Source organism: Triturus cristatus, chromosome 6, assembly GCF_964204655.1.
Source record: "Triturus cristatus chromosome 6, aTriCri1.1, whole genome shotgun sequence".
Classification (NCBI taxonomy): domain Eukaryota; kingdom Metazoa; phylum Chordata; class Amphibia; order Caudata; family Salamandridae; genus Triturus; species Triturus cristatus.
The window spans coordinates 450,076,102-450,090,989 of record NC_140589.1 but is presented as its reverse complement, the minus strand read 5'-3'; the positions used below and the strand labels follow the sequence as shown (position 1 = coordinate 450,090,989).

The 14,888-nt window shown below is 45.3% G+C and overlaps 1 protein-coding gene across 15 annotated transcripts in view; it reads left to right on the top strand.

The window, feature by feature from the left end:
- DST (dystonin) overlaps positions 1 to 14,888 on the top strand; it is a 1,436,897-nt gene that overhangs the window by 799,184 nt on the left and 622,825 nt on the right. For all 15 annotated transcript variants that reach the window (XM_085610880.1, XM_085610881.1, XM_085610884.1 and 12 more), the window contains one exon: positions 4,739 to 4,827. In XM_085610880.1, the coding sequence (XP_085467006.1) occupies positions 4,739 to 4,827 (89 nt within the window). The remainder of the gene's footprint in view (positions 1 to 4,738; positions 4,828 to 14,888) is intronic.

Here is a 14,888-nt window from a genome sequence, read left to right as displayed (position 1 = left end):
CATGAACATCTTAGCTCATTTTATTTTTTTTAATTATTTTAATAATGATACAAGGAAATTGGCATCAGGTTTACCTCTACCCAATGAGCTAATTGACCTGCAGCGCTTTCATCCTGCCAGCAATATAAAGTGAGTTACATACTCCGCTTTTCACCGAGTCATGTCTCAATGGCTCTTGATGCAGAACTCTCTCTGATTTTGCATGAACCAGCTGCCCACAAGTAACTGTGGAGATGAGGAAGCATGCAGGAGACCGCGGCAATGCTGCTAGCGGTAAAGCATTCTCATAAATCGCCCCCTTGTGCCCTCCATAGAAAGAAAAACACAATTAGTCACACTGGCACATCCATCTGAGTGAAGCCTCCTCTCTAAATACATGTACCCTTTGGTTGTGTGCAGCACTTAACCTGGCTTAGTGGTACAAACATGCCTTCCCTACTTTCTTGAATTTTAGCAACATGTCTTTAATCTCTTGTATTTATTTGTAATGCTTTGAACAAAAGAGAGAGCGGCTCAATATCAACCAAAAAGAAAATTGAGCACCAAATAACTGTAAAGTAAAAGACATTTTTTTCTTTTTGGAAAACACACTGTTTAAATAGTTCGCTCACTCAATTCAATCGATGATCCCCCAGTGGGGTCTAGACTACTCACTCAAACCAATGTAACACTTACACGAAAAAACACTAATTTGTATCAAAACAAGCTATTTATTAGCATCATAAACTATTTTCATAGCAATATGCTCAATAAAAGATATACATTTCATTTATCAAAATATAAAAACAGTTAAAATCATTTTAGCATATGGTTATGCAGGAGAAAAAAAGGAAAGACAATATACTATGTCATATGGTGGTTAATTCAGACACCTATAGGCTACATCGACTAGGAATATGTTTCCCAATTTCGAATAGTTTGTTAGCCCCTTCCGAATTTAACACAAACTCAATGCGTCGACGCGTTTCGGAGGCTTTCACTGTTCGTAACCTCCTTCTTCAGGACAATAACTATTTGTTTCTCCTTATCCAAAACATAGTAACCTGTGCAATCGCACTAGGGTGACTTGTTTATTGGGTTAAAATCTTAGGTGTAATTGTTTCAAAATGTCATGGTTATCCAGGCTGTATAATTACGCATAGATATAAGCAAATGAGGTTCCTCCTTGTCTGATTTTATTGGTCGTTGGATCGAAGGATGACTCTCTGTCAGGTTAAGGTTATTCCTTAAGATATTGTGTCCATTGACTGGTACCGGTTTTTAGTTTTCCTATGGTTCAATAATCGTCCAGCGACTGTGACTGCCACCTTTTTGTTGGAAGGTTGATGGCATTAAGAAATTCTTTTACTGCTCCGGGTAAGTATTGCTCGTGGCTGAATCAGTCATACGGCTGGCGTCCCCGGGCTGCTACTTCCGTGTCTGTGGGATCGCGGGCAAAATCAACAATGCTGCTTCGTTGTTCTCCTCAATTCAGGAAGAGTGAGCACTTTGCATTCACCATACTTGGCTCCCTTATGAACAGTAACATTGTATAACACTTGCTCCAAGTATCTGTGGATTTCCATCTCCATGGTAACAGCCCCTTTCTCCCTCGCACCTTCCCCCACACACTCTCTCGTAATCTGTAGACTCCAAGCGGTGGACAGCTGTTTTACGAGAGCATCCCACTCTGCCAAAAGTCAGCACATAAATCCGTGCCCACAAGAAGGAGTGTGTCCCTACAAGGCATATATTGAGGACCAAAGGACCCTGTGCCGGGCTCTGTGACTCCACTTTGACTTGAATTCAGGGGCAAAAGGTCTGGGGCTCTAGATCTCCTTACTGTCTCTCCTGCCTCAGAGAGGATGTAGGCATCAGCAGGAACCATCTTAAGGCCACCATATTCATCCCAGGTAGGTCGAGGAAATTCTTCTCCAGAAGGAGCATTGCTCTGTCGCCTCATGACAGAACAGCATCAGTTGGGGTGATGCAGCTTCCTTTTCTCATGCCTGATAACGTACACCCAGTTGCAAGCCGAAAGTGTCAAAGAGTGCCCCAAAAGGGAAGCAAGGCTGGAGTTCCGACAGAGTGCATCTCCACACATACTCGGGTATCTTTGTCCATTTACTCAATTTTAGGCCTTTCCAACTAAAATGTGTTGTAACAGTCTAGGAAAGCATAGCCATGATGAATAGTTCAGGAGGTATGCACGCCCCCGTGCAGTGTACTGCGCATGGCCCATGGAATGCTGAGATCCTTGCTGGCTTTACTTCAAGTTTAGAGTTCTCTGGTAAAGTCACAAACGAAGGGATGGTGGGAATGTACAAAGATCTCTTGGAATCCAAACATCATGAGCAGATGCAACGGTACCTGTATGCTGTGTTCTTTTTTGTGACCCAGGCCAGGTCTGGTGGCGCAGTGGACTAATGCTTGCTCTGTAGGGGCTTGTTTTCAACATCATGACCCCAGGTTCAAATCCCAGCAGGCTAACTTAGCTTTTCATCCTTCTTCATTCGATCAAATGAGTACTATTGAATTGGGTAACAATAAACATCTGTCATTCATTGCTGAGAGGCCTACGGGTGAACATGAGCTTTACAGGTACACATGTTATGTGCTCTGGGCACATCTCCACCAATTGAACAATCGTGGTAGCTCTGCCTGCAAAACCCAAGAGGAAGGAAGTTAAAAAGCAATTATGCAACCCAATATGCTTCTCAATGGTGAAAACTAAGATATGCATTATATAAAACATGAGAAGCAGTGCCTTTGAAGCGTTTGCTTTGTCAGAGAACAGGCTCCAGGCATCGAGTGTCCTCCTGATTCTTTTGGTGCAGTGAAAGGGCGCATTTCTGAACACGGTTGTTTAGCTGAACAGCCAGGTTTATCCTGATGGAGACCTTAATGGGTATTATAAGTCTTAAAATAAATATCAAAAGCCGGGAAGGGCGAAAGACCTGGATTTATGGAATCCCAACTTTCAGACAAGAATGTACCATTATAGTGGATCACTTGACAGAAATCGCAAACAGAAATGCTGTGCTGTCATAATGTCGTGACAAAAGTATTGAGGACCAAAATATTGAAAGGTACATGCGAATAGGCAAGTATGGATTTACTCTTAACTCCACAGCTACGCACCTTGAAGATATACATATGGTCAAGGTACATATATGCGCAGTTATATATAGTAAAATTTGGCTAGCCGATAGAAACTTACTGGCATGATATTATGTCCTCGATATTCTTGGCACTGTATTCTTTCCTATGATATTTCTGTTTCCAATATTTTGTATGAACACCATTAAAGCTTCATCCTGGAAAGCTTGTGCAAGTCTTTGTTTTTTTCCTGCCTTTGGGAAATCTTCATCCTGGTGAACGCGCTGGCACCGCCTTCACATATAAATTACTTGGTTGATAATCCATGGTTACCAAAGTCTTCGCCAAATAAAATATGTTACACGCTCCCCTTTGATTCAGAACAGCGCACTTATTAAGCACCCTGTACCTATAGATGCGCATTATTTGATCATGTTGAGTCCTTTGACCAGAGTTCCTTTGATCGCAGTTGTTCAGAGTTTGACATCATGCAGTCAATGTTGACCCAAGCACCAGCACTGTGTTGCCATGGTAAACCGCTGCAGTGAAGCTGCCTGGACCCTGAGGCAGAGCTGAATATCAAAGCAAGGGCATACTTCACCCTTCACTAGGACCTTAACATCAGGCCTCCTAATCCTGCCAAAGCGTCATCAGCAAGGAAAAGAGCCAGTGTGTTGCTAGAGGCAGACTGCAGCATTGCGACCTACATCACTGAGCACTTCAAGCACACCATCAACACTCACATTCATATATCCTTAACACAACTTGTAGTTTGCACCAAGCAGAACATAATCATCTCAGGACAAGAACACCCACCATGCTCTTAGAGTAGCAGTCTCTAACACCACTGACTGAACGGCAGGGAGAGTATCCAAGAAAAGCTCTGCTGGGCTGAGTCCAGTAGCCCATCCACACAGACATTGGCAGAATATTAATACATGAAAGACATAAAAGTAGCCTGCAGCATAAATTGTATCTTTGAGTGTTCAGAAGTGTGTTCTTTCAGCATAGTGTTAAAATATATATTGTTGTTAGTCATAATCAGGGCAACTGGTGTTATGCAGCAAGTAAAGACCAAGTTATGTGGCAGGGGGCACTAAATTATGCAGCAAGAAAAATGCAAATGGTTCCGCATAATGCAGCACATTTTTTGATGGTATCAGTTCATTATTTTGTCATTTTTACACATTAACACGGTCCGGACAAAGGTGTCACTTTATTAGTACTAATATAACACCCACATACAGCAATATGCAACTAAAAGGTGAACTGTTAACCTTTGGGGAGTGCCCTCTGTTGAACGCCAACAAGCGTTGCCACATTTTTAGTTTTAAGTAACTTTTGATCCATTAGAGCTAGAATATATATTTTTTTAGCCTCAGGACCGCATAATTCCAGTAGCCCTGGTCCTAACCTATGAGCTGTATTGTAGTATATTATTGGAAGTTGTATACCTGAATGATTCCTGGTGGAGTCCAGCGAAGTTAAAAAATGTACGTTCTAATAGCAAGGAAGATGAGGGCGGATGAGGAATAAAAGCAGAATGTGATGGAAGAGAGAAAGGGAATGTGTGACTGACTGCGTGTAGATAAAGGCGAAGTGTATGTTTCTGCTGTGAGCCTGTAAGATATTGATGTGCATTGCTTTTTTTAATTTTTAGATGTCCAGTGAAGAAATGGAAGTCAAACAAGAACAAATATCCGAGGCATTACAGTCCACACAGATGTTCTTGGCAAAACATAGAGATAAGTAAGTAGATGCCTTTGCCATACCTTTTAAACTGAATAGAATTTGTTATTATCATATAAGTAAAGCCTACTTCTATCATTAAGAAAATAACACTTTTGAGACAAGTACGTCACTCAAGTTAGCCAAAGAGGGTTTTTGAGAGGCTAGTATCCCCCCAAATTAACCCCTTGTACAAATACCTCTGCCATGGTGGAAAAAGACCAAAAGTTCTTGTATACTTGGATCTGGTGAAAAGTTAGGAACGGGGTATTAGGGAGTCCACGTGCCAGCCACACAGTCAAGGGGTAGTGGGACAGAACTCTAGCATAAAACCTGATGTGAGCCGGAAAACATAAAACAGGCAGACCCTTCACAACCCGATACACCAACATGGACAGAAAAGCGTGCGGCGAAAATTCCCTTTAAAAAAATGTGAAAAAGGACTGCAAGTAAGAGTCAGGCTTAAGAAGGATGAAGTGGGGGCCGTGGGTTACCAGAGAACGTGTAAAAACACAGAAGAGCCCGTGACTTTGCAAGCCGAACTGCTCACACCCTCTTAAGCAGGGTGAGCAATTTTAATAATGATGTTCAAGCACTGATGCGTGCAATTTAGTTTTTGCCTTCCGGTCCATCAGAGGTCAACCGCATTGTTTAAACCAGGGGAATATTTTAAGACTCTAAGCCCATGCCGTCCTGACATACAGAGAGGCCAGGGGTGTAGAATCAGTGAGTTTAAAACAATTCGAGCAATGTTCTACTAGTGAGGCTAAGATTACGACTCCGGTGTCTGCACATTTGGTGAATCTGTTGCACTGTTTTTGTCATGTCTATATAAATTGCAGGATTTCATATTTACGTACATTAGCGAAAGATATGCTACCATCTTGACAGGAAAGTCACTAGATCCCACTATAGTTTACTGGATGCTGACTCTGTAGAGATGCCAGAGCGGCCAACCTTCATCCTACCTCTAAAAAGGTCACCATGATGACAAGGGGCACACAAAATGCACCTGTAACAACCCAGAGTCTTGAGGTACGAGTCAAGATTGGGCACATCTCTTGCAGGCTCTGACTGCTAAGGATCAAATAGATGCATGAAATAAGCAGGCTTGCCAGTGGTCAGTCCTTGGTAACGGTCTACAGAATGAGGCACCTGTAGATGTAACTTGTCATGGAGCCTGGCTGGAATACACACAGTTCTCATGGATACTGAGGCCTTGAATTACTTGTGCACTATTTTATGTGCTATGTGTTCAGGATTCAAGGGCCATGGAACTAATTTCAATATCAGGCAGTAATACCTTCGGTGTACCCGCAATTCATAAACACAAGTAGGGTCATGGAAAAGCGGGGCCAGTGATGTAAATATTTTAATGAACTGGAATTTAAGACGTACAGATTGGATGCGAGCACCAATTTTGCACAAGTCATTGGCATAGCAATAAAGAGTACACTGTGACCTCAGTAACTTATACTGCCTATTAATACATGTACTAAACCAGAAAAAAAGGCAGAAAATTACTCAGCGAAAGCTAAAATATATGATTTGCTTAACAGCTGTTAAACATATATATATATGAGGGTCTCTAACTGGGGCCTTCAAAGTTAACCTTAATACAAGTACACATGCCTTTAGAAATTAGAGTAGTAAGAGGGGTATTGGGTTATCACTAGAGCTCACTGCCTGCCATCCATTAGGGGGAAGGGAGGAAACAAAATGTTGATAAAAATGTAAAACCAGACGTAAGAACTATTAAGTGCCATTTGGCTTCAGAAATAAACAGGCACATTATACACATTGCCCAGTCAGAAATGGGGTTATTCATTTGGGAGGGGGGTACACCTACCAATCCAATAAACTCACTCTGGTTAGGATAAAATACCGTTCTGAGAGAATCTCTGCTCAACCCCTGGTAGGTATTGCTCAAGCAGCGGGAAATCCCCTGAAAAATTAATGAAAATTCAAGCATTACCAACAATTCTAGAGTAAAGATCACAGCGCAAAACAAGTTAGAACAATAGAGAAGCATTTAATGAGCAAAAATACACCAACATACAGCAAGACCATCAAACTATGTTAAGGAGTAGCCAAAGATATGTATTTTTGAAGTTTTAAGGCAAATGTGCCTATAAAAAGTCAAGAACTATGGAAAATCAACAGTTTGCAGTGGCCCAACCCTTGGTGCATTTTCAGCCCAACCATGGTATAGGGAAGGTTGGACACACTAGGCGGAATTTCCATGTCAAAAGTTTTACCTTCAAACGCCCGGCGTGATTAAGAGTTCAGCAGGTGGATTTTCCGCCCATCTTAACATGTTCAAGTAATATAATACACTTGTAATAAGGTGAACGGGATATTTGTCACATTTGTGACTGAGTAAATAGTCCTCCTAATTCTAAATCAGGAGCTTATCCTCAAGCGGCAGTGAAACCTTCTTCTGGTCAGTTCAACAGTCCATAGCTCCTTATGGCAGGTTTGTGGGCACCATTTCTTTCTTCAGCCAGGTCTCCTACAGGATCTTCTCTGTAGTCAGCTGGGCCCTCTTGGATTGTGGAGACTTGCATTATGTGTCACTGAAACAGGTAACCTTGGAGAGCAATCCCAGTCCCTGGATGGCAACTGGATTCAGGAGTCCTTAAGTCATTGTGCGAGCCCTTTTCTTCCAGTAGGATTCAGAAGTCAGGATTTTTCTTCTAGCAGGACCTTCTCCTTCAGATGGAGTTTTCCCAGGTCCACTAATATTCTGAGGGGGTGGTCGAGGTACAGATTTATCCTGTGCACTAGGCAGCGATTGGAGAAAATCTACCACCCAATCTAGGCTATTTTCTTACAGTCCTCCATCTCCTTTTTCAGCACTTCCTTACCCAGAATCCCCTATTTCATCATAGCAGAACCCAACTGCCATCAGGCAGTTCTGCTTTCATCTTCATGGCCAGCCACTTTCCTGACATGGTCATAAAATGTTTTCCCTCCTACTGGACATAGGGTCTAACTGTCTAGTTGTGTCCTGAGAATAAATAGACACCCTTCCTGGTATCTCCAAGTCAAAAGAGGTAGTGATAAAGCTGTCATTTCTTCTGCCAGCTATCACTGTTTTTTCCTAAATAGCTAATCCCTGCTTAGTGGTTGGCAGTTAACATACATTGGCCTTTCCTGGGCCTAGAGGCAATTAATTGTCCACTGAGCCTGGTTGTTAATTCGCCCAACCAAGGATGTGCATTTCAGCTCCTGAAGAGTGATGAGTGGCAGAATTAGTTTTAAGCCAGTTCTGGCTTAGGCAGCCTAAAGTAATTTATTTTTACAAAGTTACTTCTTTGCTTGTTTTCAAAAATTTGATTTCGCTGTTAAGTCAGATTATTAAACACTACAGGCCTGATTCACAAAGGTAAACGTACACTTTTGTTGAAGTTTACACTTGCCTTAGAAACTTTACTACTTTTTAGTATTCACAAACAATGAGTGTAATTGTACTACTAGTAAAATTAGTAGTGATAAAATTACACTCACAATTTGTGAATACCAACACAGTAGTAAACTTACTACAAAGTGTAAGTTTATCTTTGTGAATCAGGCACTTTGAGCCTGATTTACAAAGGCAAGCAACTGTGCCTAAATCGATGTCCTGGTCTAGAAAAATGTCCAGGGAGCGCTTGCGGAGTCCTAGATTTTCGTCCCATTCCAAGTCCTTGGGTCACTCGGTTAGGTTGAGGCACAAGAAAAATAATAAGTCAAAGAGATCTCCACTTCTCCTGGCCCGTCCGCCGATGATATGAGGGAGTAGAGTCGACATTCAAGGCCTGGCTCTGCAGTAGAGCTTGAGCCTGGGTTGACTCCACGCCTCCCTGACTTTCCAAGAACTAGAGCAACCCCGCCCAACTAAAAGAGTTCTATTAGGCCATACACATCATATTTTGGCGGTCCAACCCCTCTGGCCCACATTTAAGCCTGCACGGTCGGAGGGGACCCCATCTGGTACTGCGCCGGCAGCACTGGTTCCAGTGTACCCCCATGGATGTATTCCTGGATCCGGACCAGCACCGGTCATACTAACTCGACCTTCCCCGATGCCGATCCTGATGCTGAAGCTCCTGGCTCCCCCCGGTGGCACCATCCCCATTGTGATTGCCGATTCTGATATGGAGCAGGATGGGGTTGCCGAAGCCACCTCCGGCTCTGACAGGAGCCTTAGCCCTATTCCCTTGGGTTAGGACTTGGGCAAGAATGGGATGGGTCGCTGGACCCTGGGGAATACCAGCCATATGAGGAAGACCCTAGCATGGACCAGTGTGAGGAGCTGAATGAAGCCAGTAGACTGGATAGTTCCCCAGATACTGGTATGCTTTCTCCCCCTACCGTAGCTATGGAGGAGGGAGCCATATATTCAATGGTGGTGCAGAGGGTGGCTGAGATCCTTGACCTTCAGACTAACATCTTAAAGGTGCTGCAACCAGGAGTCTCCACATCCGAATCGCTACTCCCTTTCAATGGTGCCCTCACTAACTTCCTTTTGGGGACGTGGTCCAAACCCAACGCAGAGACCCCTGTGAATAGGATGATTGCCCACCACCACCGTCCTGCTCTAGGGGACCCAAAATTCCTCACCCAACACCCTACCCTGGAAAGCTTAGTGGTCCAAGCCTCAACATCCCATGGTACATTACCTACCGCTCCCCTGGATATGAAGTCCAAGAGGCTGGACTCCTTGGGGGAGATACTTTCTTTCGCCAGCCTGGCATTGCAGTTTGTTAACACTGCATGCCTATTGGGCTGTTACTCCCTCTGTGGGACACAGTTGCGCAAGTGCTGCCACAGATCCTGGGGGAGGCCCTGGCTGTACTCTCTGTCTGTTGTCGATGGGAGAGATGCTGCAAAGTTCACCGCTGTGGACTTGACACGACCGACTCACTGGGGAGAGCGGTTTCATCAATGGTGGCCCTGAAGTGCCATGCCTGGTTTAGGATGACTGACATTTTAGGGGTTGTCCAGGCTTCTCTTATAGACATGCCCTTTGATGGCACCTGTCTCTTTGGGGACAAGTTAGACTCGGCGTTCCAGTACTTAAAGGACAGTCAGGCTACTGCAAAGTCCTTTGGCTTTTCTATGGCCCCACGTCACCCCCAATCTGCATTTCGCTCCTTTTGTGGCTATGGAAGGGGCTTCCCACTGTGTCAACTCCCTCCCAGCCACCAAGCTGTGCATGCTCACCAGCCTCTGCATGGCAGAGGGTGCGGTATCCACAGATCTTGTGGGTCAGGAAGCCAGTGGTCTGGTCAGTCCACCCTCCCACCCCCGGCAGCCTCCAAACCCTCCTAATCTGCCCCTTTACCACCATGGGCATCCTGTTGGCATCAGGATTTGCCATCACCTGCCCCAATGGCAGTCCATAACATTGGACAGGTAGGTTCTGCAGATTGTCCGAAGGGGCTACCATCTCCCCTTCAAGACTACCTCTCCTTCCATTCCTCCATCTCACGACCGGCTGATGGAGGATCATCGATCCCTTCTCCACAAGGAAGTCATGGCTCTCTTGGCCAAGCGAGTCGTAGAGAGGATTCTAGGGCCAGAGGTAGGCTGTGGTTGCTATTCCCGCAATTTTCTGGTCCACAAAAAGGACAAAGGTCTTTGTCCTATTCTAGATCTGTGAGCCCTCAACGTCTTCCTCAAGAAGAAGAATTTCAAAATGATCACCTTGGCCCAGGTCTTGCCTGCCCTGGACCCTGGAGACTGGATGGTAGCGTTCGACTTGCAGTACACCTACTTCCTCATTCCCGTCCTGCTTGCTCATCGGCACTACCTGCGGTTTATGGTTGACCATGAGCATTTTCAGTTTACTGTGCTCCCCTTTATTATGCATCAGTGGGACCTTAATGTGGTTTTTACTTTTTTTATGTGTGCTCCTTTCGAGCCTCTCTATTAACTGTCCTGTCAGGCTTTTGACAATCAAAACAGCCTTCCTTGTGGCAATTACATCTGCCTGTAGAGTGAGTGAGCTGCAGGTCTTATCATCTAACCCACCTTACCTCTCAGTCTATCCTGACAAACCGATGCTTCGTACACAGACCTCCTTTCTACAGAAGGTGGTCCCCCCGGTTCATGTGTGCCAATCTATCACCCTACCCAACTGTGATGCTCCTACACATTTCTCCAAAAAGAACATTATTGTTCTACCTGACCGCACACAAGAGTTTCAGGTGGATGACCAACTCTTCGTGAGGTATGTTGGTTTGAAAAAAGGTTGAGCGTTGCAGAAGCAAACCATCTCTAGATGGGTATTGCTCTGCATCAAAATCTGCTAAACACTGGCCAAGAAGCAATGTCCTGAAGGCTTGCAAGCTCATCCCACCACAGCTAAAGCTTCAACCACTACGTTAGCACGCAGAGTTCCAGTCCTGGACATCTGCCAGGCAGCAACATGAACATGTTCACCAAACATTAGTTTCTGGAGAGTCAGGTCTGTAGAGATGGGCACTTTGCCCATTCGGTCCTGCAGGACTTCCTTGTGTGAAATTGGTCCGCAGACTCAGCTCCTGAGAGATATTGCTTGGGTATCTATTCAAAGGTAAAGAATCTGCAGCTAAAAGTCTTTATCAGATGAACAAGGTACTTACCCTCGGTAACGCCTTAACTACTAGGGACTATATCTAGGTGCAGATTCCTTACCGACATACCCATCCTCCCTATTCTACAAATTGATTTCTAGGGACAGTGCTGATCCCTTTCAGGGTCCTAGTTTTCCACACAAGGGGTCAGTGTTCTTCATGGCTCCGTGCTTCTGGCATGGAAAGTCGTGAAAAGAAACTGACGTCAGCACACCTAGGCGGTGCCTATATAGGTGCCGTGGACTTAACTTCCAGCGCTGACGATACCGATTATGCACGTGGAGCTGATCAACGCCACCTACCCATGTACAAGGGTACTGCTGATGGAAAATCTTCAAGATCCAGTCTGACGCCTGTCAAATTCAAAGGTAAGTAATCTGGGGCTAGATATAGTCTCTGCTAGATAAGGCGTTAGCGAAAGTAAGTAACATGTTCTTTTCTTTTTTTGAATCAGGCTCTAAATGTTGAAGAATATTTCTATCCCTTTCATAAGGGGAGGTGGAAAATAAAGATGTTAATTCCACCTATTCCTACTAGGGAAAAGTCTCTCCAAACGCACAGAGTGGATTTGACTTTTATTTCACTTTGAGGGCACACTAACCCCATTATGTAATGTGTGCTTTGTCTATATATACGCACATTGCCCTATGGCTTACAGGGTACACTTTAGGGGTGGCCTATCAATATATAAAAATAGTCTTTTCCTATGTGGCAAATGCTTTGTTGCCTGCCATGTGTCACTGCCAAGCATTTAAACAGTAGTCCAGTCAGAGTACAGTGGTGCTCCTGGCAGTCCTATATGTTTATCCTCTAAGTGAGTGGTGTAAATACACACTGCAGGCCACGTATGATCTTTAACTTTTTATGCTGCAGGTGCACTTGAGTCACTATTTACTATGGACGTATAGTGACAATAAATTGGCCAAGTAGGAAGTTCCAATGTACAGCACATGTTTTAGAGGGGAAGCAATGACACTTGACTACTGTTGAGAATTCGTTTAATGCACAGCGTTCGAAAGCCATCAAATCAAGACATGGAAAAATTGGGGTCCTGCAACAAAAATTGGGGTCCTGCAACAAAAATAGGGTAATTTCTTACACATACTCACAGCTCAAAATCTATGTAAGACTGTGTATATTCATGTCTACTTTATTTTTGTAGTATACTCATTTTAAAATGGAGGGAATCAATTATTTCAACCACATGCACCTGAAGATTACATTAAACAGCGATTATTCAAGCTAGTAGGAGCTCAGGTAAGGGTGGTGCAGTCTTTGCCCAGTAAGGTCAACCCTTACTCATTCCCAACTATTATTCTGGATAGGGGCAGAGAAGTCAAAGGGCCATATTCACAAGGATTTATCGGCGAGTCATCAGCACTTTATTGCAGCCAAAGTGGCGATAAATTTACCTCCCCATTCACAAGCTTGTGCTAACAGCCCACAGCACCAGTTTACCCGCGATAGCAGCCGCAAACAACATCGCCACAGAGGATCACCGCAACTATCTCAAATGAGATGCAGAGTGGGCGTTCCCATGCCAAAAACTGTGACACCATCACACCACAACATTCTCAATGACCAGCCACATCGGTGATAAAAACACGAAACCAGTGATAAGGCGCGTTAGCACCAGGAAATCTACACCTGCTCTGACCTGGTGTAAAGTCAGATGGCAGCCAGCACCACAAAAGGGAGACCAGCCCAGGGCCACATCAGAAGTGCAACAGACGTCATGGAGCCACTCATCATGCGGCCCGGACACCCAAGAGGGCCACAACACTCACCCACACCACCCCAGGACCCCAACCCACACCCAGAACACCCCCCCCGGACCACCACAGACGCAGCTCAGACAAAGACAGCAGATCCCCAGGAAGCGTGCCAGCCGCACAGACCCAACATCTGACAATGTCACCGTCCACCACAAGCTGAAAGGGACAACCATCCTACGCATCCTTACCATCATTGCCTAACAGGCCTACGGCACCAACACAGTGGACAACCAACATCCCGCCCCACACAAAGCTGCTGTCTTGGCTGCACCTGTTGACTCCTGGCACACCCCAAACAACACCCGCCAGATTCGGAGGAGTCTCACAGCCAGCCACATCCAAGTCCCCCACACCTGTCCTGGACTTCACCATCACCCTGGTACCCCAGTCCCCATACGTCCAACACAATGCGCTGGATCCGCTGGAGACCAAGCAAGGACCATACGCCATAGCAGGATACACACACGTGTTGGGGCAATCCACAGCACATATGTCCTACCAGTGCACCCTGGTGACACAGCACACAATCGCCGCAACAGGAAGCACACGTCTCACATCAATGTGCAGGCAACATCAGAACACCGTGGAACCTCCAACAATGTTGCACCCAAATACACAGCCAGTTTGGATGAGTCCTTCACACACCGACAGTCCATCCTCAATCAGCGTCCCCAGGATGGCAACAAGGTAAATGCACAGCCCCTTGGCAAGGTCCAAATGAACACCCCACTCACCGCAACTCCACAACCATGCAACTCACAACTCTGGCAATGCACACGTCACAAAATCACAACCAACATGCACAACAACATGCCCACCCACCAGACACGACAGAACAACTTACAATGGTAACCTGGGCAAGCCCTGAACATGAGCCATCAATGGCATGGCACCTCAGCCACACAATAGACGAATGTGGGGAGAGGTGGCAACCAGGCATGTGTGAAGGATGCAGTAGAACCATGATTGGGAAAGTACACAATGCCATGACTGGCGGAGATGTGCTGGACAGACCGCAGTATGCAGAACACATACACATATCCATGGCGACATACACCTCTGGGGTATGGAGTGTAGTGGACAGTGGACGCAACCATGTCACCCCAGCCAGTGGGGGACCTCACAAAAATGTTGGCTGTTACGCCCCCTAAGCGTGACCAGAGTGGGATGGCCCGGTGTACTGTAGTTATCACGCGTTCTTGTGAATATACCCCAAAGAAGTTTAAGGTTTTGGCGAGCACATATTTTCCTCTGCCACAGTAGCATTACAGTCTGATTCTGTGAATGCTATTTATTTGCTGACTGTACACAAGACCCCTGGAACATGGCCAGTGAGATCTTGGTGACAGTCATAGAAGACCTTTGTACTTCGCCGTCATGCATGGGTGCCTTCCACAGGATTTTTTGGCAATGTACAGGTCTCTCTCATAGATATGGTGTTTGAACAGTCCTGCCTTTTTGGTGAGAAGGCATGCAATGCATGATATCACTTTATGGGAAGTAGAGCTACATTGTGCTATAAGGGACTGTTGACCCCGACTAAAGAGTTCTTGCATTATTTCAGGAAGTTCAGGGGCTCTTCCAGAGAGCTGCCATATAGACAGAGACAACCTTCACAAACAGCGCATCTTGTACCTTGGTCCTTTTGAAGCTACGGACAGGGGTCTGACAAGCACCATGCAGGCCAGAAGGGGCCAGAAGGGTC